This window comes from Urocampus carinirostris, chromosome 4 (assembly GCF_059441175.1).
Source record: "Urocampus carinirostris isolate Australia breed hairy pipefish chromosome 4, RoL_Ucar_1.0, whole genome shotgun sequence".
Classification (NCBI taxonomy): domain Eukaryota; kingdom Metazoa; phylum Chordata; class Actinopteri; order Syngnathiformes; family Syngnathidae; genus Urocampus; species Urocampus carinirostris.
This window is the reverse complement of record NC_142352.1, coordinates 43,869,546-43,895,831: the sequence shown is the minus strand read 5'-3', so window position 1 is coordinate 43,895,831 and position 26,286 is coordinate 43,869,546. Positions and strand designations below refer to the sequence as shown.

Sequence of the window (26,286 nt, the reverse complement as noted above, 5' to 3'; positions counted from 1 at the left end):
TCATGACGGCTCCTCCAGCAAAAAAATCTCGTTCTTTTCAGCCAGCATAGACAAATGACTGGGGCTTTGTGCAGAGACGTTAAAACGCACTGTGTCCAGGTACGGCTAACAAACACAACCTGAAGACCTTTGTCACTGCTAAAAACGCCACCACTGAAACAACCCATCACATCGCATGTGCAAAAGCACAGAAAACCATTTACAAATATTTTAAAGAAGCCTGTGTGTGTGTGCTTGTGTGCGTGCCATCTGTTTTGCTGCTGTTATTTCAAGTTTTGATATTTTCTGCAACAAGATATCATTGATGAATGGTATAGTAGCTGTCCATATGACTTGTTTTTTTGATTGTAGTTCATTGTTAATAAAGATTGGTTGATTCTGGTTAATTCTTGTAGCAAAAAGTTGAAGTCATGAATGGCTACAGGCCTCTCACAACCATTTTTAGTCAATTGATGAACAATAATAGTGGAATATGAATTGGTAAGTTATATGATGTAAATGTATATCCATGTTGTATATTTGGACTGGTGTAAAATTACAGCTCTGTTGAATATTAAAGAAATGTGCGAGTCACTAGTCTTGGTGTGGCACACTGATTTACAAGGAAATTTAAAAGTGGCACTCCACACCAAAAAGGTTGCTGACCCCTGCTGATGATTGTCCGGTTGACAACTAGATTTCTTATTAGTCAATTTTACAGAATATCTTTCCATTAAAATGCTGCATTTTTGATAGTGGAGTAACATACTAGCGCGTGTGCGGCACAGTTCTGAGGTCATGGGTTCAAATCCAGCTACCAGCCTTCCTGTGCGGAGTTTGCATGTTCTCCCTATGCTTGCGCGGGTTTCCTCCGGGCACTCCGGTTTCCTCCCACATTCCAAAAACATGTATGTCAGGTTAATTGGCCGGTCGAAATTGTCCCTAGGTGTGAATGAGCGAGCGAATTGTCTGTCCCTGTGTGCCCTGCGACTGGCTGGCAACCAGTTCAGGGTGTCCCCTGCCCACTGCTTGGAGATGGCTGGGATGGACTCCAGCAGCCCCGCGACACTACTGAGGATAAGCGGTACAGATAATGGATGGATGGATGGAGTAACATACTGTATTTTATTTTTTAAAAGGAAAAATGTAACCCCCATTGGCACAAAGACCAATGTTTTCTGAACGTGAGGCACACACAGGAAACTGGACCTGAACCTAGGAACTGTAGAAACAGGAGACCATGGTAACCAATCAACCATCGAGATGTGTCAATGTGCAATACTGCTCTAAATCCCCCCAAAATATATGAATGGCGACCACCATTTTTTGGAGACATGTGATGCAAATGCAATGCAGACTACTAACTACTATATCTTTTTTAACCAATGTCAAGACATTTTTATCGCTTCTGAAACAATGAATTTTATGGATTCTTAACCCTGTTCTGGTAATTTTGCAGGCTAGGTGCTTCTGTTTTTCTTCTCTCATAAGGCCTTAACATGCCTGTGAGATCAAAATTAGAGAACATGTTGTGTCTATTAACATGCTACTACAACACTTTTTTCAAAAATGGATAAGGCATTTCACAAAAAAAAAAAAGAAAATCAGAAAAAGCAATGGTTAAAATGAGGGAAAAACTGATCAAAAATGGATAATAACAATAACTTAGGTTTGGAAAACAAATTCTGAAGGTTTCAACAGTCAGCAATTACTAAGAAGTGTATAGGCCTCTGCTGTGAATGACTTCACCACATCTGCGGCCACAGGATAGCACTAGTCTCTCACACTGCTCTGGTGTGATTATGGTCCATTATCCTTCCATCCTCCTCAACAGTTTGGTGATTGTAGTTGGTTTCATGAGCATAACTTTGTCACCAATGATTTTCCAGAGGTTTGCTATTGGGTTGAGATCAGGACTCTGGGCATGCTATGTTGTTAATTAAATGTTTTCACCTTCAAAGGCATTCTTTACCTTTTTTGCCTTTTTGTGGATAATGTAACATGGTCCTGTATAAAGAGTGCAGGCTGATTGGGCGACGAAAGCAAGTAAGGAACCATGTGCTGTTGAAGAAGGTTCTGCGAGACAGATCCTTACCATGTTCAGCACTGAACTGGCGAGCAATTTCAGTTAGAGTGTGGAAACGATAACCCATTGACATTCTTCGCAGTGACCTGTCCCTCTTTGCATTTGTCTTCTGAGAACGGCTATATATAGCTTTTTTGGGCGACTTGAATGAGTTTTTAGGTTTTTTTAAAGATTCAATATTATTGAAATCACAGATTTGGATTGATCAACTTGTCTTCCTATAGCTGATAGTATCATATCCTTCGTTTCAAATGGACAACCTTCTGCCGGAAGCTAGATTAAAAAAAGCATGTGAAGAACGCAGTGTTGGAAAAACTACTGCCTTGAAATGGTTCAGTACATTACTAGCACCACTCCTCTTTGGCTAGGGTAATGTCACTTGCGGCATAGTGGCAGAATCTGTGGAGGTGCTGCTGTTGTTGTTGTTGTTGAGTCACTCAAGGCGACTAAAGTAATCCTTAGTAGCGCTAGACTCGCTCGTGGGAGGCTCCGTAGTTCTCGGAAGGAGAGGGGGCTGCGACTGTCCTGTGCCGCCAGGCCTGACGGGGTGTGACCCAAGCAAACCAAGCATACGAAGCCTCTGAAGTCCTTAGTACGTTCGGACAGACCAGTGCATGATTTATGGAAGCCCCGTGGGCAGGTAGTACAGGTGATTGGGGTGCGGTCGCAGCGAACGGCATTTGGACTGGGGGCCAGGGTTGCTCTCGAAGTCGCCCGCCCTAAGAAGAACAGAGAAAGGAGAGTAGAAGACAGAGAAAGAGATAGAAAGACAGAAAGACAGACAGAGTAAAATGCAAAAAGGGGGAAAAGAGAGTGAGAGAGGTGGGGAGAGAGTAGGAAAGAGAGGGATAGAGAAAATGAGAGACAAGAGTGTAAAAGGGGAAGAGAGAAAAGGAGAGACAAAGAAGGAGGGAGGACCAAAAAAGAAAGAGAGAGCGAGTCTGAGTGGATTGAGTTGGATTCGTAAGGCTCCCCCGGGAGAGAGCCCTTCGCAGGACACCACGGGAAGGTTCCTAGTCTTTGTCCTGCTGTGGAGGTGCAGGTGTATTATGGCGACAGTGTGTTATAAAGTATTTATGTTGAAAAACTATTTTACCTTCCGGTACTATGACTTCGTTATTAGTCCTCATTTTTGCTGCATTGAATCGAATAAGTAAAAATAGGGCATGACTTAGAAATAGTCTTTCTGCTACCCACAAAGTGTAATGTGATGTTCAAGTGAACATTCCTGGATTATCCTAAATCTATCTATCTACCTTGGTCTTATCCCTCAAGAGGGGTGACCGACAGCAAGACAAACACATACAATTATAAAGAAAATAAAAGGGAAAAAAATAGCAAAAAACACACACACACAAATTTTTGGACCATGACCAACCCAAATGCCCAAACACCCAAACAAGTTAGGCACCTCGGCACCTAAATTGGTCATGCTCTCGTCCCTCCAGATAATAATAATAATAATTTCCTTTGTATTGTCATTCTTTGTAACAATGTACACAGAACGAAATGTCGATACATCTGACCCGTTGTAGCGAGTCGATGCAGCCGCAGCCAGAGGGCGCCGCCATTACACCAATTAGGTATGTCTCGGTCGAGGCGCGAACCAGCGACCTCCCAATCTCAAAGCGGGCACACTACCATCTAGGCTACTGAGCTGGTGAAACAGGACACAAGAAAGCGGCCATGTCACTCGCAATAAATCACTTAATTAAGATGGAAAAAATAAAATTAATTACCCAGCCAGACACTGGGTGTTTAGCATTCCCAAAGTTCTGAACCTAAAATCGCCCCTGGTACAAAGTACAGCAATTTGTTTCAGTGATGTCCTACACATTAGCCCAATGAAAACGAATCCCATTACCAAGAAAACAATCTTTATTTTCTTCAGCAATGGCCAAAATATATTTATTTGTGCTTTTTAGTGTATTCATTGTGACTTATGTCCTGGTTGATACCGTTGAATGTATTTGGATTGCACAGAATTCCACACTGAGCATTATTATTTTTGCAGAGGTAAACCAACGGATGTAACTCTTGTACAGTTTTAGAGCTTATGCATTGCTGAGAACACTGACATCGGTGTGTGTCTTTGTGCTGATGCTGTTTTTCAGTCTTGATGCACGTTATCGTCTCTGTCTGTACGGATATTAATATTGAGATCTCCTTACAGAGCCTTAATCCTATCAACACAAAGACACCACATGTGCATAATCCCGAATCGCCTCCATACGACACAGCAGACTGCATCTGAAGAAGATAAATTGACTTTTTACAAACCAAATCCTTGCTTTTGCACAAGTGCTCTCTTTTCTGGTGCTAATTAACTAGTCTTAAAAATCCAATCAAAAATATGGGATTTGCTCATCTGACCCAGGTAGAGTGCAGGAATCCCTCGCTGCATAACCTTCCACCCTAGGTTATGTAACACTGCAGCTATGCTGAGCTGCTGATGTGACAGGTCCGTGCATGTGGACGCGCACGCAGCTCAGACCACAACAGAGCTGCATCATCCAATCAATTATCCGGATTGTGATAAATCAATATAATTCGTAGGGCGTCACGTTTATTTCTCATGCTCTATTTCACGCAACGTGCTTTGCGCAATCGATGCAGTTTATGCGTGATGTCGGACTGGAAAGGTTGCAGGAGGGAGACAAAGAAGGTGACACCACGTGATAGCAACAGCTGTTGCTGCATGCTGATGTGAGGAAGGAGAGGAGAAAAGCAAGAGAAGGGAGCAGATCATCACACGAGCGCAAAGGCGCTAGCGGAAATTGATGCAACTGTAATTCCGTGCCGATCGTGCCTTCTAGATGTTCACACCACAATACAGAAGCTCCTGGATCGAAAAGTAAAATGATGTCGAAATGGACACGCCGCTTTGACCCTTTTGTGTTGGGACACGCAGAGGAAGAGTAGACAAAATCCGTTTTTTACTGCAAAGGAAATGTCCTTTCAGAAGGGGGTACATGTGCAGGACTGATTGTTGCCATGGATACCAGCACGCGAAAATTCACAGTCAAGAGATGGTTCTCCATCTACCTGAAGAACAAAGCTGCCCGGAACAAGAACGCGACCGGGTTCTGTCAGTTGGAGGTGGGTCATTGAATAAGAGATGCTCGAATAAGAAAGTATTTCATAGGAAATTGTTGTTAAGTTTAAACAATGCAATAGCAATGTCTGCTAGATCAAAACTAACGAGCATTGTGCACGTGTTTTTTAAAGGAAAAAACAACAACATAGGAATGGCGAGATTCAGTACATTCATAAGCTTGTGTCAATAATGGCTAAATAATTTGTGACTGTTGCATAAGGCTACATGACACATTGAATACAAGTTGCAAATTGGTGATTGCAATGTAATGTAATCAGTTCCACTTCAAACTTTTCACACATCAAAACAAAGGTTTGTTTTTAATCATGCTGTAATTTGTAATACTTTTCTATATAGTTACTATTTAATATTACTTTTAAGCAAGTTATGCGCAACATGAACGGTACACAAATACCTCTTTACACAAATTTTTTTTTTTTTTTTTTGCTACACAATATTACTTCAGAACCTGAGTGCTTCTTTTGTACAATGAAAAACTTTATTTTGGGTCGTTAACAAACTGCTTGTTTATGTTAATATAAAATAGAACCCAATTTACAAACAACACCATGCCCTGGCCTTTAAAGCAAAATGACCCACATTAATTTTGCTTTTGAAGAAGGTCATGTTGTGTAATGTATAATAAGTGTTGTTCTGTACAATCAGACATTTTTCAGTTGTCATTAACAAAAACCCAATTTCCTGTGCTCTAAAAGAAACAGTTTTTGAGGCTGGTTTGAACTCATCCCACTTTGGGGACGTTCAAATAATAAAAAAAAAAAACATTATTTATTTTTATTACTTAACATTTTCAGAAGTATTTTTTGTACAATAACATCTATTATTAAAACTGTTATGAATAAACATGTTTTGGAGATCTAGATAAAAAAAACTAATTATAGAGAGGCTCATTAAAAAAACCATCAAGTATAATTTAGCCCTTCCTAGAGGTAAAAAAAGAATAATTATTTGAAGAAAACAAAACAATATGTTTTGAAATAATAAACAAGAAATAATGAACTATGTTTCAAGGACCCAGTCCGGGTGGTGCGGGAGCACAGCACAGAAACAGAAATGTGCAGTAATAAAGGTCTTTATTTGGACAGGGTTCGGTACACTGGAAGTCAGGTATCGGGGCAACAGTATCTAGAGGCAGGTAATGGGTCGGTGATCCGGTAAATTCAGCAAAGGCAAAAGTCCATGGGTTCGGTAGGCGGTACTTGTGGTCAGGAAAGTTGGCAAGGGTTCGGTACACCTGAGTAAACAAGGCTGTGACAAGAGAGCTTAGGACAGGACACATGGGTAACAAACTAGCACTGAGCTGAGGAAACAGAGGGTTTACGTTGTGACGAAAGAGAGGTTTGATTGAAAGTAATTTAGGACGAGTGACACGAAGAGTTCGGTGTAAATTAGAGTCAGGAAGTAAGTGACCAATTAAGATAAAGACAAGTGAGAGGGAGAGAGAAAGGAAACCAAACCTGAGTCCAGGACCAATATCGGAGTGGCTAATCGGGAAGAACGTGAGATTTCTCAAAAGGCGGGTTCAGGTCAAGGTCGAGTTTGGACTGGCTGGATGAGAAAGACAACAATTAAAAAAGAAAAAAAGGAAAAAAGAGAGGAAAAAAAAAAAAAAACAATGATAAAGACTAAAAAAAGTAAGTAGACTGCTCGAGGAACAAAAATAATATAAGCAAAATAAGAAAAGGGAAAGAAAAAACGGGGGGGGGGGATAAAAAGAGGAAAAATGCTAGAAAAAAAGAGGAAGAAAAAAGCTTGGAAAAAAGAAAAAGAAATGAAAAAGAAGTGAAAAAAGCAGGTCCTCTCACAATATACCTTCCTCAGAGATGCCTACCATGTCATTGGGCTGGCATATAAGTTCCCATCGAGCCTTTCCAGAACTCAGGTTGCGTGTGAGCAAAGCTTGCCTGCTTAAAAATGTGTGAAAACTAGTTTATGAAGCTAGCTCACTGTCTTCATGCTCATTTACACCGAAAGAGAAATTCTCCAGTCTATAGACAATTAAATTTTCATCAACAAAGAGATCAGTGCTTTGCTCTGGAGGAATTTGATGTTTTAAGTACCATACTTAAAATGTGTGTAGTGAAGCTACTTCTTAAGAGTTCAATGTAAGGGGTTACAATACTGTAAATATGTTAACATCTATATTCAGATTCAGATTCAGATTCAGATCTACTTTATTGTCATTCTAGTACACGTGTATACAGAACGAAATGTCGATGCATCTGACCCCCACAGTTTCCTTGAATGTACAGATATAAATAAAGTTGTATTGTAATTGGCTACGTATAGTATTTTACCATAGTGCCGATAGTGCAAGAAGAGTAGCTAACCAGATGTGCAAAATGGGCAGTCAGGTTAACAAGTCAGGTACACAGTAACATTAACACTGTAACAATAACGCTGTAATTACCATAGTGCAGAGAGCAATGTGCAATGAGTGGCAAGCTATAAAAAACTGCAAGTAGTGCAAAAAGTCAGATTAGCAGCCGTTTAGATTTAAGTTAACTATATGTTAGATTGACCATTTAACAGTCTAATGGCCAGGGGGACTAGACTATTGCGGAGCCTGGTGGTCCTGCACCGCACACTGCAGAACCTCCTCCCAGAGGCTAGCAGAGTGAACAGTCCATGATGGGGGTGAGAGGTTTCAACACCCCCCTGCGGAACTGGCTGCTGGACTTCCTCTGTGACAGACCCCAATCAGTGCGGATAGGTCAGAACAGTTCAGATGTCATCTACCTCAGCACGGGCTCCCCCCAAGGCTGCGTCCTAAGCCCCTTGCTGTTCACCTTGATGACACACGACTGCGTCCCTAGGTCCGCCACAAACCACATCGTGAAGTATGCTGACGACACAACAGTGGTGGGCCTCATCAGGGATGACAACGACCTAGCCTACAGAGAGGAGGTGGAGCAGTTGGTGGGCTGGTGCAGGGACAACAGCCTGGTACTGAATGTTGACAAAACTAAAGAGATCATTGTCGACTTTAGGAAAAACCAGCCCAACCATGCCCCACTTTGCATCAACAACAAGGCTGTGGAGGTTGTCAGCAGTATCAAGTTCCTAGGGGTGCACATTACAAACAAACTCACCTGGTCCGTGAACACTGCATCACTGGTTAAGAGGGCACAGCAGTGCCTGTACTTCCTGCGGAGGATGAGGAGAGCCCACCTGCCCCCACCCTCCCTCATCACATTCTACAGGGGCACCATAGAGAGTATCCTGACCAGCTGTATCTCTGTGTGGTGTGGAGGCTGCAGCGCTACCGACTGGGGTAGTGTGAGGAGGGTAACGAGGACAGCAGAGAAAATAATCGGGACTACACTTCCATCCATTCAGGACATTGGCCAGAAGCGTTGCCTATCCCATGCTAAGAACATTACCGGGGACCCCTCTCACCCCAATCATGGACTGTTCTCATTATAAGTATCTTTATATATAATTTTCATTTGAATTAAAATGGTAAATTGATTTCTGTTAACTTATCAACATATACCTCCATTTCTTCCCACTAAATATGCATCACAAGAGCTCGCTGCTGTTTCATTCATTCAATTTCTTCCTCCATAAGTAAGTGGGCTCTGGGTATAAAACTCCCGGCCTGAAAAAGGGGCCCACTCACCTGTGTCACTTTCGGATAAACATGTGTTTTTAAATACTCATATTTATTTTACATAACATGAGGCTCACCTAAAGGTAACTGACATGTTGGCTGCCATCTTGCTGCTAAGGGTACCCCAAAAAAAAAAATCTTGTGAAACGCTGAACAAAAAAAACGAGAAGAAAACTGTGGTTTGACCACTATGAGTCTCTTTAGTTTTTATTCTTCCTTGTGGTTTGTTGCACTCGTTTTCAGTTGCACTATACAATCCAGTGACATCTAATGGTCAGATATTCCTCAATGTCGCTTTCAATCAAAATTACTTGATATATTATTTTACTCAACATTTTCAGTTTTTGTACAATACCACCTATTTGTAATGCTGTTATGAACAAACATGATTTTGGACATCAAAAGAAAAGTACCTTATTGAAACGGGAGGCATTTTGAACAAACATGGAAGTTTTCATCAAAATGACCCAAATTTAGTCATGTATAAAACAAAATTAAAAAAAAATTGATACAAGTAGTGGATTTGTCCTTCCCACTATTTTTCAATTTAGGATTATCATTATTTTCTCTTAATCCAAAGTGTTTTAAGTTGTCATTTATTAATTTACTGTTTTCGAATTTCGAAGCACTGCAATAGTTTGGATGTGTGTCATTGGGGTTTGTTTTTGGCCCCTTTGAGGTGTGAGTTGACCACTGCAGCAGTGGTTGCCTCGCCCGGTTGTTCACGACACTTCTGCAGCGGGGCATGCTTTGCCTGCGAGAGACGGGAACCTTCTCCAAAACGCAGTCAGACAGATAGGCTGACGAGCGGGCAGGCGGCTTGATGGATAGATGGATCCAGACAGATTGATTCAGTGGATGCCACAACAAGGAAGGTCTATTTATAGCTGCGGCAGAGCAGACAATATGACAACATGCTGTTTGGCGGCTCACTTTGTGTTTTAGGATATAAATAGAAACACTTATCTTGTGATGCTGTTCAAATAATGCTAATTTTGTTGGGGCTGTTTATGTCTCCCCCTAGAATGGATGTAAACGTACTCCTTTTCTTACCTGCCAGGCTGTTTTGGTGTCTCGTATATAATTAATAATATCTGTAATGAATCACACTCCTCCAAGAAAAGGTCGCATTTGTATTCATGAAGCCAATTATGGAGTTAGGGAGAGGTTTTTCCTCAGTATGACTCACCTTTACACACCTTTTAGAGAAGACCTGATGAATAATGATTCTGAAATTACAAAACAATGAATATATGACGGAGGTGTTAACCAATATTTCATCGGGGGCCACATCCTTAGAATGATGTTACTTTTAAATGTAATTGAGTTTTATTTATCTACGTAAAATAAATCTAAATACTCCTTCTGTGTAAATTAACTCAAAATTATGAATTTATTACTTATTCAAGTCGCAAACATTACATTTTCAATAAAATAATTCACTACACATGTATAGTATGCTTTAAAATAAATATATAAAATCAACATTATCTTCTTGGACATTTTTTGGGATCAATCATTTCTCAATTTCCCTTAATTGGCAATGATATTGAAACACTGTTATGTAATGGCACCGAGCCATAACATTGGGGGTAACGCAATCTCTATTCGATGGCACGTATCTGATTTTTTTGACGGCAGACCAAGGCCATCTTTGCATGTGGTCATTAATCTGATACATCCAGTATCTGATCTTATGGACTGTGACTGCTGTGTGAACAGAAGAGATTCTTGCGACCTGCACATCATCAATAAGCAACGTCACTAATTCTGCGACTCTGTACACACACGTTTTTCTGGCTCCTCTTCTTAATCTTCTTAAAATGATGAAGTTGTACATGTGCTGCTTCAGTAGCACAATAAATTGCCGTTCACATCCACGGAGCCATTTGCGTTTGACGTCATGTGTCCTCTTCTGCCCATGCTGTACTATTCTGGTGTTCACACAGGAGATCACATACAAGTCACATTTAGTTTGAAATGTGAACGATCTCACAAAAACATCGGATTCCACCAATCGGAATGGAGCATTAGGCTCTGTAGTGAAAAACCTAGCCTTAGTCAACAGTGGCGAGCTGCGCATTTCGCACCTTATGTCTAAAAATCATTTACTGCAGTACAGCTGCGACACATATAAAAAAGCATAACATTTTACTCAGCAAAATTTGTTTTTATCTGTGCACAAAATCCTTCTTTTCTTTTCTCAAGAGAAATTCAATCCATGTGTTTCAAGTTATTTTCTATCGCCATCCAAGCTAATCCTGAAAGTTGAGCCTGTCCTGTCATAATATGAGTTTTAATTCGATTTAGGGCTGAAAATGTATGTTTCAACAGAAGCAGTGCACACAGAAATGTTTTTATTCACCTTTTTGTTGGGATACTTCGTTATTGCCCCATAGCCAATCATAGTTTGTGTGTGATGTTTCCCAAGGCCCATTATCAGGCGCTGATCCGCCAACTCATAATCTGATTGGCTAAACAAACAGCGTTTTGACACTTATGTTATGCCGCAGCGCCTGCAAAATTGATTGTGAAGGCTTCGGTTTAAATTTCTGACCCTGGCAACAAGTAAGCTAAATACTTGAATACAAAAGGACACATCTGGAACAGCACGACCAGGGGAAAAGCAATGAAAGGAAACTGACTGACAATTTGTAATTATTCAAAAAGTATTCATGGGCAAAATATAATTAACATCACTTGATTACGATATTTTTTTAGGCCGGCAGAGAAAGCCCTGCAGGCCCTGATGGCCCACATGTGTCAGTTGACAGGCATTGTGGGAAATGTAGTCTTTGGTCCAATACGTTTGCCTTGCTGGGTTTGAGTTTCATGCATGTGCTTTATGAGATTAAGCTGCATTAAAAACACTTTCGTTTTCTGTCTTCTTTATTTTTCTTGTTTTTGTGACTGAACAAAATCAAACCTTGGGATTTAAATAAAAATATTGAAATAGTTTTTGTAAAGAAAAAGGGGTACATAATAGAGCAGGTTGGCAGTTGATCATGTGCTTGACTAAGCAGATTGAATACGATGGGAAAAAGTCCTTAATGCTTCACTGCCAGTGTCCGTTTGAGGTCAATGGCACTGATGCATAAATGTCAGATTTCAGCTGGTGATGAAAAGTACAAGCATGAAATGCCGAAGTGACTAATCGTGAAGAACGTGAGATTTCCCAAAGGGCCGGCTGGATAAGAAAAATAATTTGAACATATATCTGTCAAATCTAACCTTACTCATGCACTCTAGTCAGCTATTTGGCCATATTCAGCGCAAGCCCAACATCATAGCAGCATTGTAGCAAATGAGGTGAGTTTTAACACCTGTGGGAATTCTCCCCTCCCAAATTTTTATTTGCTTTGGCCCACCACCACTCTTCTGTAGCTTTAAAATTAACACAGAACCGCGCAAATGCATATGTGCTATAATTTTTGGAGTCCACTCAATCATTCCGAAAGATTCCTACACAAGTGCTACTATATACAATAGATCTTCATCTTCAGTAATTGCACCCTTTAAAATATATTCTGATTGCATTTACTTATTAATAGACAAATGAACATGCCAGGTCAGGCATCTGGCGTATAGGTTAAACATTAAATTATTTACTTCTTGTTAGGTTTATGTAATAATGCCTGTTCCCAATGCACAAAGCAGGGTGTGTAAAATGCATGCTCAATTGAGTTCGAAAAAACACAAGTGATCTAACCTTCAAGCATCTTTGAACAGCGAAAACAAAATTCATAACCCAAAACATTCTTCAGGATGAATGAACCAAAACTTTTCTTTCAGTTTCCCATGAAAAAGTCTTAACACTCTTAAAAGGACAATGGGGAATATTTGACCACAAATGTCGCTATATTGTGTAGTGCATACCTGTCAACCTCCACGGCTTCATGCTCTTACAAACTGTCGTATTTTCCCTTACAAAATACAAAATAATCTTACACCATATTTTTTTTCAAACATGTTTATTTATGTAGTTTAACTTGTTATATTGTACATGTGTTTCGTTATATCCTATATATTGTTTATCAACATTTTGTTGTGAGATACTGAGTTGCTCGACATGAATGAGGTTTATTATAAAAAAAGTTCAAAAATTTATTAGCTTGGTCATTCACTGTAGAAGGAAAAATACATGCAAATATAATTAAGTAGAATAATACACTTTTTTATTCAAATTATTAATTCATTTTCTGCATTAAATTATTTTTGGTAATAAACTGATTAAAGGGATAACCACAAACCTGTCTTTTTTCATGTTCTCCTTTTATACTTCCTTTTTTTCTTGATTTCTTTATACAACATAATAATTCGTAACATAATGCATCAAAGCAAGTGAGCCGTTTGAGAGCCAGCGGCTCTCTTTAATGAGTTGAGCCGAAAAAAACGGTTCTCTAAAAAGAGACGGACTTCCTTTCACGACACAAATCAAACTCGTTTGACTTGATTGATTTGCCGTTTCGTGATATTTGGTGTATAACTGGATGGTACCCATAATTGACAAATTTGCATTTTTCTGTACAGATTTTCTTGTACGTCGTACATGTCTTAAAATGCAAAATAAACGTACGGCAAAGGTTGACAGATATGGTTTAGTGCCACTGAAAACGAATGTTACAGAGCAAAACGAAGAATACAAACTACGGAGACTTAACGAGACCAAACTACACTAATTTCTTCTAATATTTTAGGGGTTACCTATAGAAATCATGTCAGCTTCAATCAAGTGAGCGTTGTGTTATGTAATATAAATAAAATGTCTTGACTTAAAAGTATCTAAAAATTAAGTATGTTTAAATAATAGTTCATGTATGTTTGCTAATTGTTAAAATCAATATTTTTTGCCACTAAGGGGGCTAGATAATACACAATGTCCCCAATTTGATGCTAAAACTGAATTCTCTGGTATGTTTTGAACAGACATCCCCCCATTTTGATTGTTTTGCTTACAGAAAAAAAAAACACACAAAAGAGGTATTTATTTGAAATAAAAGATTAACCTGTGCAGCATGGCAGATGAGTGGTTAGTGCATCTGCAGCACAGTTAAGAGATCATGGGATCAAACCTTTCTTTGTGGAGTTTATATGTTCTCCCTGTGCTTGCGTGGGTTTCCTCTGGGCCCTTTGGTTTCCTCCCACATTCCAAAAACGTGCATGTCAAGTAATTTGGCCCGTCCAAATTGTCCCTAGGCGTGAAAGAGCTGCTACAGTAAGTAGCAGGATAGCCGGATAGCAACTAGCCGCAACGTAAACACGCGCCGCCATGTTGGAACCGGACGGGAGTAAATTGTCTGTCTCTGTGTGACATGCGACTGGCTGGCAACCAGTTCAGGGTGTCCCCTGCCGACTGCCCGAAGATAGCTGGGATGGGCTCCAGCACCCCGGCGACCTTACTGAGCATAAGCGGTCCAGATAATGGATGGATGCAAGGATAAAAGATAACATGTTTTGAATTTTAACCAAAAGTCATAACTTTTTTGTTTATTTGTATTCCCTCTACTTCAGGATGACAGCATACTCAAGGAGATTGACATCAGCCACCATGTTAAAGAAGGCTTTGAAAAAGCTGATCCTTCTCAATTCCAGTTGCTCAAAGTGCTAGGACAGGGATCGTATGGGAAGGTACTGTGCATCTGCATAATCCGTGTGATCTGCAGGTGGTTGCAACTAGGAGGCAAAAAGACACATTTTGGGTGGCATTGCTAACATATTGAATATTATGACATGTTTGCTTTTTTAGATTAGAAAACAGTAGCAAATACCCTTATTTGTAGACCATACGGTGCCAGGGTTCGGTAGGGTTACTTTAACTGGATTACTTTCAATTACTTTTGGATTACTTCAATACCAAAAATGCTAATAAAAGACAAAATAAACTAAATATGAATAAAATTATGACTCACAACACGTGGCAAGCTTTCCCTCCTGGCTTTGATCTCTTTGCTCTCCGGCAAAACTAACATGAAATGCGACAGAAACAAAATGAAAATAAATCCAAACAGCTTGCCAACATCATTTTTGCTGTTCCATGTATTCCGTTGCTCCCCAATCCTGCACAACATTTAGTAATCTTATTCATTTTTAGTTTCTTTTGTCTTTTATTAGCATATTTGGTATTGGAGTAATCCAAAAGTAATTGAAAGTAATCCGGTTAAAGTAACCCTACCCAACCCTGTGTAACGCGGCACCCAGTACATTTTTAAAAGGAAAAAACATTGTGTACATACATAGGCCGCACCTGACTATAGGCTGTATGTGTTAACATTAAAACACAACATATTTACAAAGAAAATGGGAAAATGCACAGGAACACAAGCAACAAAACAAAACACACAGCAAGTGACACATCGCTAGCTGGGCTGGTTAAAAAAAAAAACACACACTCGTAAAAGTCACTGAGACGCAATGGCGGCCCGTGCATGTCACACTAAGGCCTTCAGTAGGCTGAATCAATCCAATAACTATTTCATGGCTATAAAACATTTACTGCAGCTACAGCTACGACATATAAAAAAACACCAATTATCCTTATAAAATTACAATATTATTTAGGAATATATGCACATTTTACTCAAGTAAAGATCGTGTTTATCTGTGCACAAAACCACCATCTTTTCTTTTCTCATAAAGAATTCAAGTACTCTGTTGTGCAGATTTTGTGTGTTTCAGTTCCATCGAAAAGTTATTTTCTATCACTATTAAAGCTAATGCTGGAAGTTAAACTTTCCCTGCTGTATTTCTGGCACAAGATTTTTTTCAACGTAGGGCTGAAAATGTCTGATCGACAAAAGGACGGAAATCATCACATTTATGTTATGTTACTTCCGTTACTGCCCCATAGCCAATCATAGTTTTTGAAACCGGTGACCATTCCCAAGGCCTGCTAGAAGGCGTTGACCTGTCAATTTGGAATCTAATTGGCTAAACCGACAGCTTTATTTGTTAACTATGATATGTCTTAGGGCCTGCAGGTTTGATTGTGAAGGCCTCCTGGTAGATTTCTGATCCTGGCAACAGGTAATGGTAAATAAGATTGGTTAAATGCTTGAATATGAAAGCACACATCTGGAAACAGCACAACCAGTGGGAAAGCAATTAAAGGAAGCTGACAGACCATTTGGAATTATTTGATAAGTATTCATGACAACATTTTTATAAAATCACATGATTCAGATATTTTAGTCCAGCAAAAAAGACCTTGCAGGCCCTGAAGGCTCACAACTGCTCAGACGGAGCAACCCAAGTACCATAACACAGCAACAAACTACAGCAATACAAACAACACAGCACTAACAGGGCTGGTACAAACTTCTTCAAAGTTATTTATTGGTGGTTGCGACTTCTCTGCAACCCCCGTCTCACTCTTCCCATTTCTGCTTGAGCACCCCTTGCGGCCATTAGAAAAACGCTTAGATTAACCGCATCTTAGTATAGGCCGCATGGTTAAAAGTACAGTATGTAACACAAGTTGCAGCCAAGGTCAGAAAATTACCGCAATCGTTTTTAATTTTAGGTTTTCCTGGTAAGAAAGATCAGAGGAGTTGACAGAGGACAGCTGTATGCAATGAAAGTCTTGAAGAAAGCCACACTTAAAGGTAAGGTTGAAATTGACTTGACAACATTTTAAAATGATTTATATCTGAGAAGTTTGACGTTGATTGATACAAACGTATTCCATGACTGAGACCAATTTAGATACTGAACACATCAATAATCGTCTGACAGAATTGCTAACAAGCAGAAAAGCTAACAAATAAATAAAAAGGTAACTTGAACAATTTCTAACACCAATTGTGATGCGCTATAACAAGAAAGCCAGCCCTCTCACCTACTAGTGGAGCATTGTCCAATTCATTTTCGTGTCAGTCCCTGTTTGTACCTGAGGAGGGAATTTGCAATTGTTAATATGTTTGCAAACTCGCCAGCTAGCTAGGTTAGCAGTCAGAGACTTGTGACATAGATCCACAACAGAGACAATCGCTCAGTATATTTGCCAGTTTGACCCTTAGTGACACAAAGTGTTCATCTTCACTCTGACAGGGTTTTGATGACTTATTATCGGGGTTACAACCCAAGAGCAACAGATTTGGTACGAGTTAGTAATGCGAAGAGATACCAATCCAACTTCTGAAATACTGAATTTGGTTTTGATCGTGTAAACATCTTATTTATTCAAACACACTAATTGTGTGAATGTTTTTTAACTGTGAAGATCGGATAGATATATCACATCACTTCATTTATTGTAATGCTTGCTAATGTTTACGTTTTTATGAGTGGGCTCTGGCAACTTTTGTGGTGTTGTCTTCTAAAAGAATTAAGAGCAATTGCACACCTACAGTGGATCTCACTCATCATTGTATATATTTTAAACAAATGGATGTATATATTTCACAATATAACATGTTACCAAGAAAGTAAGACATCGGAATGAAAGCCAAACGGTCAAAAGCAGTTTTATTCACACCTGTGCAGTCTAAATGGCTGAAAATCACTTTTACATTAGGGCAAAAATGAAACCATCGTGGAAAATGAAAATTCTCTACTTTACACCAGCCCTTTGTCTAAACAGTTCTGGCAAGTACTGGTAATACTCAAGGCCTTCTCCTAACTGCAAACAAAAAAAAACACTTAAAATAATGTAGAGATTGACTAACAACTGTATAAATGGATATATCAAGAAGTCAAATAATTATATCAATAAGTAAGTAATTACACTCAAACAAATGAATAATAATGAACTGCACTAATGAAGACCAAATAAGTGAAGGAGTCATAAATGACTGAAACAATAAATGGAAAATTATACAATGGGCTGCAGTGAGTCATCTCAATATTAAAAGAACTACCGACAAAAAAATGACACATGATTGGGTATCTGTGGTGTACTTCACATGCCCTAAATTCGAGGGGATTTGAGTAAATGAGGTTAGTTTGTACCTTTCATTCAGATAAACTCCTTTTGAATGGGATTATTTGTCAGCGAGGACATGGCGTTTTTTTGAATGAATAACCTGACTTGTCTTGCATCGACCCGTCGTCTTTCCACTCTGGAATGGGATTCCTTAATCCTCTTAACCTCCACCACATTGAATTTAAGTGTGGTTGTCTGGAGACGATGTGGTAACATATTGTTTTAGAATTTCACATCGCAAGATGACTCTAATCCTAACTGTTGTTTTTAATCAGTGAGATGCACTTTTTTTGTGCAACGGATGTTTATTTGAGATTTTATGTCTTTCTTTTTTACCACCAAAGTTCGGGACCGTGTGCGATCCAAAATGGAAAGGGATATTTTGGCAGAGGTCAACCACCCGTTTATAGTGAAACTACACTATGGTAAGTCTGGTTTATGGCGCCAGCTCAATACATCAAACAGAAACATGTTTTGTCACCACTTCAAGTCATTACTTAGCAATTTTACTTTTTCACCTTTTAAACTTTAAATTTGTGCTGAGAAATAACACAGCGATTATCCCAAAGCTCTAACACAGTTGTTAAGCCCCTATGTGTCATATCTGGTGTGTGTACGTGCCTGTAGCATTCCAGACAGAAGGGAAGCTCTATCTAATCCTCGACTTTCTCCGAGGGGGGGACCTTTTCACTCGCCTGTCGAAAGAGGTTGGTATGGTCGTTTTCAACCGTTACACTTTTGAAAGAAGTTCAGAAAATGATACTCTAGTGTACCTTTTTACTGGACATGTTTTTACGTTATTTTTTAGGTGATGTTTACCGAAGAGGATGTCAAGTTTTACCTGGCAGAACTGGCTTTGGCATTGGACCACTTGCACAGTTTGGGGATCATCTACCGGGACCTAAAACCTGAGAAGTATGAGCTCACGTTGATTCTTTTACTGGAGCTTGTTCATTGAATTGCACAATCCACAATTTTACGACTTAGTGGACGGATAATGAATATGAAAAATGTGAGCGGTTTGACTTTCCAAATTGTCAATCTGCCATCAGGGAGGACCAATGTATGACTGTAAATTTTGATAAAAGGCAACACGGTAGGGATAAGCATTTGATTACATTTTATAATGCGCTTTTTAAGAAATTGAAAATAAGTTAATCTTAGAAAATCATTCATTAAAAATTTTGTCTTTTTCGTGTATAAATGTAATTTACATGTTAAGTTTGAGGTCTTAGATAAATGTAAATGTTCTGCATTTACATAGCACTTTCCAAGTCAATGAAGACCTCCCAAAGCGCTTCACACTTTCCCTTTCACACACAATAACTAACCGATCGCAGCGTCAGCCATGCAAGGCAACTACCTGCTCATAACGGCATTAGGGATTCAGTGTCTTGCCCAAGGACACTTCGACATATAACTCGGAGGAACCGGGAATTGATCCCGCGATCTCTTGATCCCGAAACGAGCGCTTTATCTCTTGAGCTACTGCCGCCCGGTCCTTGGGGATGAGTAAAGTGGTTCGGCCTGCGCCGCTATCATCTGCTAATGCTAATCTAATGATATTCATATGAAACCAGTGAGCTTCTTAAGTGGAAGGAAAAAAAACGAGAACAGTTGCGGAAACTCAACCTTTTGTTCTTAAAATGTTCTTTTCAAAACCATGCAGACCAACAAAATGTGCTCGAAACAAAACTTTCTGAATCTATTCAATCCATTTTGGTCTCTCTGCAGTATTCTACTGGATGAAGATGGACATATAAAGATAACTGGTGAGTACAATAATGTTTACTTGACTTTGTTTTGGTGCTCCTCCTAAATGCAAACCATTTATTTCTCACTAGACTTCGGTTTAAGTAAGGAAGCCATTGACCACGACAAAAGGGCGTATTCCTTCTGCGGCACAATAGAATATATGGCTCCCGAGGTGGTCAACAGGAGGGGCCACACACAAAGTGCGGACTGGTGGTCTTTCGGGGTACTCATGGTAAGATTGATTTTGAGTTTTTACCCGTTTAAAAGATCATTTGCTGTTTTGTAGCAGAATATATGCCTAATTGCCGTAGCTCTAAGTTAATGCCTGCGTCATTCAATAATCAAGCATCTGCCTGTTTGTCAGCTTGTGGTTTAGTTGACTCATTTTGGAAAGGAGGTTAACATTCAATGACAGATGGTGGCCACATCAGGGCAAATGGGGTAGGGAGTCAGGACAGTGCAATGTCATGAAAAAGAAACCCTTTCCTTTTGAAAGCATTAATTTGTAAAATGGAATAGAGTAAGATAAATTTGTCCAATTTTTTGAAATTGTGTTTGAAAGTCAATGATGTTTAAAGGTGGGGTGCGTAATTTGAGGTGTCTTTAAAAAGTTGAAAGATAAATATTTTCTCTGTTAGGTATGTGATAGCAATGCCCAACTGATTTCAAAGAGCCGTTATGCTTTATTTTCCATTGCGCTTATTTGCTTCTATCTTACTTTTATACGGACTGTTCGGGGCAGAACAAACCCCCCCAAAAAATGTTTCAAGTTAATTGAAGCGTGTCCAAGAAATGCAAGCAAATTGTCTGTTACTCAGCTGCCAACTACTGGCCTAAAATCATGATTGCAGCCTTAAGTTTTCAAAAGCTGCACCACACCTTTAAGTTTAAGAGGATTTCTCAAATGAGGGTGTACACACTCATTGCTCTCTTCCTGTCTTGCAGTTTGAGATGCTGACAGGATCATTGCCATTCCAAGGAAAAGATCGGAAAGAAACCATGGCCTTTATTCTAAAGTAAGATTTAATCTTTTTGTATGGGAATACATTATTTAATTAGCATGCTTTTTTTTGCCAATTATGTTAACTATTATTTTTCTGGATTCCTTTGAAATATAATCAATCAAGCTTGAATGTCCATTCAATGTCTTTTTTTGATAAATGGACCAATAACGGTTATGTTTTGTATACGGGATTCACATATTTTAAGCTTTTGACCCACAGTGACCTGCCGTGAATGCATATTATTGTATATTTTATTTATTTGAAGGGCAAAATTGGGGATGCCACAATTTCTCAGTCCTGAGGTGCAGAGTTTATTGAGAGCGCTTTTCAAGAGGAACCCTGCCAACCGTCTAGGTATTGTGGACATACCCATTGAAATCTGAGTTATTTTACATTTATAGGACAATGTGATTTACTGGCAAGTTGTACATGGTGCAGCCCCCTGCACCTTTCAAAATAAATAAATAAGTAAGTGGTCAGAAGAGATGTGGATGTTGGATTACAGCACATTCAGCATGACCGTAGAGTTCCTTGATTAAACAAGGCAATGAAGGGTGTCAAATGAAACTGCCATAGGTACTTCAGCACTTCTAAAGGTGTTCAAAATAAGTGAGTCAGCAAACGCTGGTCTTCTCTCACATTTAGCCTTATCTCAGCTGATTCAATTACCCTTCAGACAGCACTATATGCAATGCACAGTAAACAGTTTTCATGACAGTAAAATTATTTACTTTGAAAACCAAAAAAATGTACAAAGATTTCTGATGAATTCTGACATCCAAAATTAAGAGTAAGAAGTGTCTTCAATGGATCTCGAGAGGGTGTTCACATGAGTGTCCTAAATGTGTAATTAACAGGTGCAGGACCAGATGGAGTGGATGAAATAAAAAGCCACTGTTTCTTTAAGTCGGTCAACTGGAATGTGAGTTCATTGACCTTTTTCACAGCATCCTTTTTCTTGTGATTTGTCGTGCACATATAAAAATAGGGTGATGCACTTTTATGAGCAATACACATACATGTTTAAAAAGTGCTGTTCATTATTTATTTCCTACCTTTGTTTGATGCAATTTTCCAAATATTATCAAGTACCAACAAGTAGTGTTACTAGTAGAATGTCCAAGAAATTATTTACATTTGTATTTTACAGATGAAGTCGTATATCAATATTATTACAGTAATCCCATCTGTATCGTGGTTTACTTTTGGCGGTTTAGCTACTTTGTGGATTTGCATCGTGCATAGTGTTCTGCAATCGGCCCTTTTCTGCCTTTGTCTTCCTGTGCGTCAATAACGTTGCGGTCTAACTTGTTCACAAACAGATTGATGAACTTACATTACGTATGATTATTTTTTTTAAATTTCTGGTTTATCTAAAAGCCATGTCAACAAAACGCTTATGACCCTCAAAAGTGCAAAAAGGCAGATAAATATGTTTTGTAATGCTGATAAAGTTGGACTTCTTGACAATAGCATGCACACGATAACGACAAAATATAATCCAAGGTAAGAATCGTGATCCAAAAACATCTTACTAGAGAATGGTTATTATGATTTAAAACTGTAAAATTAAAGAAAAGCATTTAGAGAATTTTTTTTTAATTTGTTCTGTCAGTATCTGTTCTCTAACTTGTATGAAAAACATGAACCTGCTCTGTTTTATTTCAAACATGATATATTCCCTAGTATGAAGTCTAAATACAACATTTTATGATACGCCTTTTATTTTATTTAAAAGTCCTTTGTAGGTTATATATTTCAGCCTTTTAGGTGGACGATGTTATTTCGTTATATGTGTAACCGCGGTGTACCCGTCCCACCAAAGATCCACATTCACGCTGGACTGGATGATGAGGCTTTTATTACAGTTGCTGCAAAAGAGTCACAAGATATCCACACATGTGGTTAGCACCTCCGCTGGCTTTCAACACGATAGCAGCGCACTGTAGACTGCCCAAACATATCAAATAGTTTTCTTTTCAGTTTAAATAAAATACATTTTGGAATATCAACCATCACAATACATTTTTACATACATTTTAACAAGATACTTTTAACAAGTGATCGTATAGTGGTTTTTTGAATTCAACATATTTTTTCTTTAATCTGAATTTTAACTAACATCATCCCGTTTATATATATGAGAAAATAGAAATAATTACAATAACGTGTGTAAAAACGGGTACAATTTACCTGCAATGAGTCACAAGATATCCACACATGTGGATAGCACCTCCGCTGGCTTTCAACACTATAAAGGGGAATTAGCATTTTAGCACAACGTGCAACGTCCAGCGAAACCAAAATAAAAGGCGACAGAAATAAAACGAAAATAAATCCAAATAGCTTGACAACATCAATCACATTACTGTGATAGTTGAGAAATTTGTCAACTGTGGTTTTAATGTTTGAAATTAACTTTTGGCGGAGCACCAAAAGATTGTGGCTTACCATTAGCAGCGCACTGTAGACTGCCAACAATATCCGCCTTCCGGTCACAAAATCAAAAGCCAAACCAAACCTTATCCCATACCAGCAGGTGGCACTGTTACACTCAGCATTGCAGGACGCTTGTACAAAAAACTATACAAACATATTTCAGCAGGAATTTCAACAAAACAAAAGTTATTATTACACCCGTTACATATGTGCATATCTTAGCCTTACTCATATTAATAACTTATCCATTGCATAATAGCTTAATAACAACATAGGTAAACAACATATTTTAAGAGGTTTTAGAAAAGCGTATCAAACTGGTGACCCTCACTAATTACTCAAAAAATACTTTTTAGTTTCAAAAAGGTCGATGATGCCTGGATTAGACTTATTTTTCTTAATTCGGGTATAAGTAAGGACACCTGCAGGAAATAAAAAGTATTGCACTTACAGGATGCATCTGGTAGTCAAGTCATGTTTATTTGTATAGCCCTTAATCACAAGGAGTCTCAAAGGGCTGCACACACCACAGATTATTGAAAACCACAGACTATTATTACACCACCTGATCTCAAACCTACATGAGGGTAACGAAAAACTCAAAAACCTCAACATGAGGAAAATGAAGAAACCTTGAGAAGGGACCGAATATGAGGTAATCCCCTTTGCAGGATGAACAGGCTGCAATGGATGTTGCAATAACAAATAACACACAGATATTGTCAACATGATATATAGGTTATTCATATGATCTGCATTTGAAATGATCTGCATTTATATAGCGCTTTTCAAGTCAACGACTTCCCAAAGCGCTTTACAGTGTGCTTCACATTTCCCAATAGCGGCTGTGCAGCCATGTAAGGCGCTAACCTGCTTATTGGGGGCATTAGGGGTTCAGTGTCTTACCCAAGGACACTTCGACATGTAACATGGACAAGCCGGGATTCGAACTGGGATCCCTTGATCCCAAGACGAGCGCTCCTCCTCGTGAGCTACTGCCGCCCCAAATATGCTATAGGATAGAAGTGTGTTTTAAGCCTAGATTTAAACAGTTCCACTGAGGTTGCAGATCGAATCTCAGGGGGAAGGGCATTCCACAGCACCGGGGCCCGAATGGAAAATGCTCTCGAACCTGCAAATCTCTTCTTGGCTTTTGGGATCAGTAGTAGACCAGCATTTTCAGAGCGAAGGCTCCAGGCCGGAACATAGGGGTAAATTAAATCTGAAAGATATGAGGGAGCAAGTCCGTGCCTGATTTTGTATAATACCAACAGAACCTTAAAATCACATCTTAAGCTAACAGGGAGCCAATGCAGGTTAGCTAAAATCGGGCTAATATGATCACATTTTCTTGTCTTAGTTAAAAGCCTCGCTGCAGCATTTTGTACCAGCTGAAGGCTCTTGATTTTGGACTTAGGTAGACCGGAGAGAAGTGGTGTAAATCTTTTTTTTAAACTGGCCTGACTTGAGGAACCACCCTACTTACAAGCTGCGACCAAAATAAAAAAAAATATTTCCCTCCTCAGGTTTATTGAACAAAGGCAGTCCAAACCAGAAATAGTAGAATATATTCACATTAAAAAAAATGACCAGCAAAACAAAAAATCTAGGCTCAATTAGCTGCATCTTGAACGAAATCCAAAATGCGTGAAATGCAATAAAAAAGCATGAAATGAAGAATTGCAAAAAATGTATTTGGCCTGGCAGCTCGTTTGAGGTCCTCCAAAAAGCGAACTGCACTTGTGTGGCCGTGATCCATTATTCACGATCACATGTTGTTGAGAGAGGAGACTAAAAAGGGAAAATTTGTCTCCCCCGATATTTCTGCCTAGAATGAACAGCAGCAATGCAGCCGCAATCTATTATCTCTGTTTGACTATTGGAGCAAGCGGGGCCATGTTAAAATAGGGGGAGCAGAAGGTACTTGGTGGATTTTTGGATATTGCAGTGGGTTCTGGTCCACATTAACCACAATAAACACATTATGGTATCTGGGTTTCGCTCCGCTCAACATTTGTAAACAATCTTTACCGGGCTTTCTCACATTTGCAGGGCATTATGTATTGTCTAATTGACATTCAGTTATTTTTGTTTTCTTACCAAATTTTTCCCAGGGCAAAGGCCCGCGACTCACTTTTGGTTCCCGACCCATCAGTTGAGTAACATGGGTCTAAATATATGTACATGCATCAGTGAAACCCAAAAAAGTACATAATATTAGCTTTTGAAACTAGAGTATGTTTTTGAGAGGAATCAGAAAAATGCAGTTATGATAAACATAATAATCCTAATTAGAATATTACTTTGTTGTTTTAGAAACTCTACAAGAAGGAAATTCGGCCACCCTTCAAACCAACAGTTGGAAGACCTGAGGACACTTTTCACTTTGACCCTGAGTTTACCTCCAGAACACCCACTGGTAGCCACAAAACATACAACTCAAAAACATTGTCACCTAAATTAGATAAGAATCAGGATGTCTGATTGTGTGTGTTTTTGCATGTTTGTCGTTAACATCTTTACCAATCTAGACTCTCCCGGAATCCCGCCCAGCGCAAACACACACCAGCTCTTCCGAGGTTTCAGTTTTGTGGCCACAAATCAAAGTCAAGAACAAAGTGTGGCCAACAGTTTATCTTCCCGCCAGGAGGGGAAAAAAATCAACCCGATCGCTCAGGTGCTCCATACATTTAAATAACGGCACGTTGTCACGTGTCCAAATGTTTGAAATGAGCAGAAATAAACGTGCATTTGTGCGTCTATAGCATCTCCGGGGTGACGTGCCATTTGGTGACATCTACGAGCTGAAGGAGGAAGTTGGTCAGGCAGCCAACTCGGTCTACAGGAGGTGTCTCCATAGAGTGACTGCTGTAGAATATTCAGTCAAGGTTAGCATTTAAAGATATCATAAAATTAAATAATACTGTACAGGACATTACAAAAATAAGACCTTAAAGGAGAATCACTCTTAAAAAGAAACACCCACAATTGCAAATTTATATTCATAAAAAATCTGCCTAGTATTTTGCAAACATCTTTAATGGAAAGAAGGATAAAATCAAAAGCAGGTCAGGTCAAGATATGACTTACAGTCATTGTCATGGATTTAGACGAGAAATAATTAGAACATTATCTAAATGTATTATTTATATGTAGCATAATCAAAGGGGCTTTATGTTTGATTAGAAAACTTTTCACGAGACATACCCTATCTTCCCCCAAAGTAATTTGGAACTTTCCCCAACCAGATGACACCATAGGCAAACACCAGCTTGCCTATATTCAGAGCTATCGACATTATTATTAAATGTGGTTTCCATAACATCAAAATATTCTACTTGCTAAAACTATCGTCTGGCTGAAATAATAATT

At 39.0% G+C, this 26,286-nt stretch overlaps 1 protein-coding gene across 1 annotated transcript in view; it reads left to right on the top strand.

Moving 5' to 3' along the window:
* Positions 1 to 4,556: 4,556 nt before the first annotated feature.
* The window catches only part of rps6ka2 (ribosomal protein S6 kinase, polypeptide 2), a 32,116-nt gene continuing 10,386 nt past the window's right edge, over positions 4,557 to 26,286 (top strand). Inside the window, exons 1-14 of the mRNA XM_088334670.1 lie at positions 4,557 to 5,164; positions 14,308 to 14,424; positions 16,316 to 16,397; positions 18,061 to 18,141; positions 18,344 to 18,423; positions 18,525 to 18,631; positions 19,451 to 19,488; positions 19,561 to 19,703; positions 20,417 to 20,487; positions 20,741 to 20,829; positions 21,333 to 21,397; positions 25,231 to 25,333; positions 25,446 to 25,591; positions 25,680 to 25,802. Coding sequence (XP_088190796.1) covers positions 5,060 to 5,164; positions 14,308 to 14,424; positions 16,316 to 16,397; positions 18,061 to 18,141; positions 18,344 to 18,423; positions 18,525 to 18,631; positions 19,451 to 19,488; positions 19,561 to 19,703; positions 20,417 to 20,487; positions 20,741 to 20,829; positions 21,333 to 21,397; positions 25,231 to 25,333; positions 25,446 to 25,591; positions 25,680 to 25,802 — 1,350 coding nt within the window. The 5' untranslated portion in view covers positions 4,557 to 5,059. The remainder of the gene's footprint in view (positions 5,165 to 14,307; positions 14,425 to 16,315; positions 16,398 to 18,060; positions 18,142 to 18,343; positions 18,424 to 18,524; positions 18,632 to 19,450; positions 19,489 to 19,560; positions 19,704 to 20,416; positions 20,488 to 20,740; positions 20,830 to 21,332; positions 21,398 to 25,230; positions 25,334 to 25,445; positions 25,592 to 25,679; positions 25,803 to 26,286) is intronic.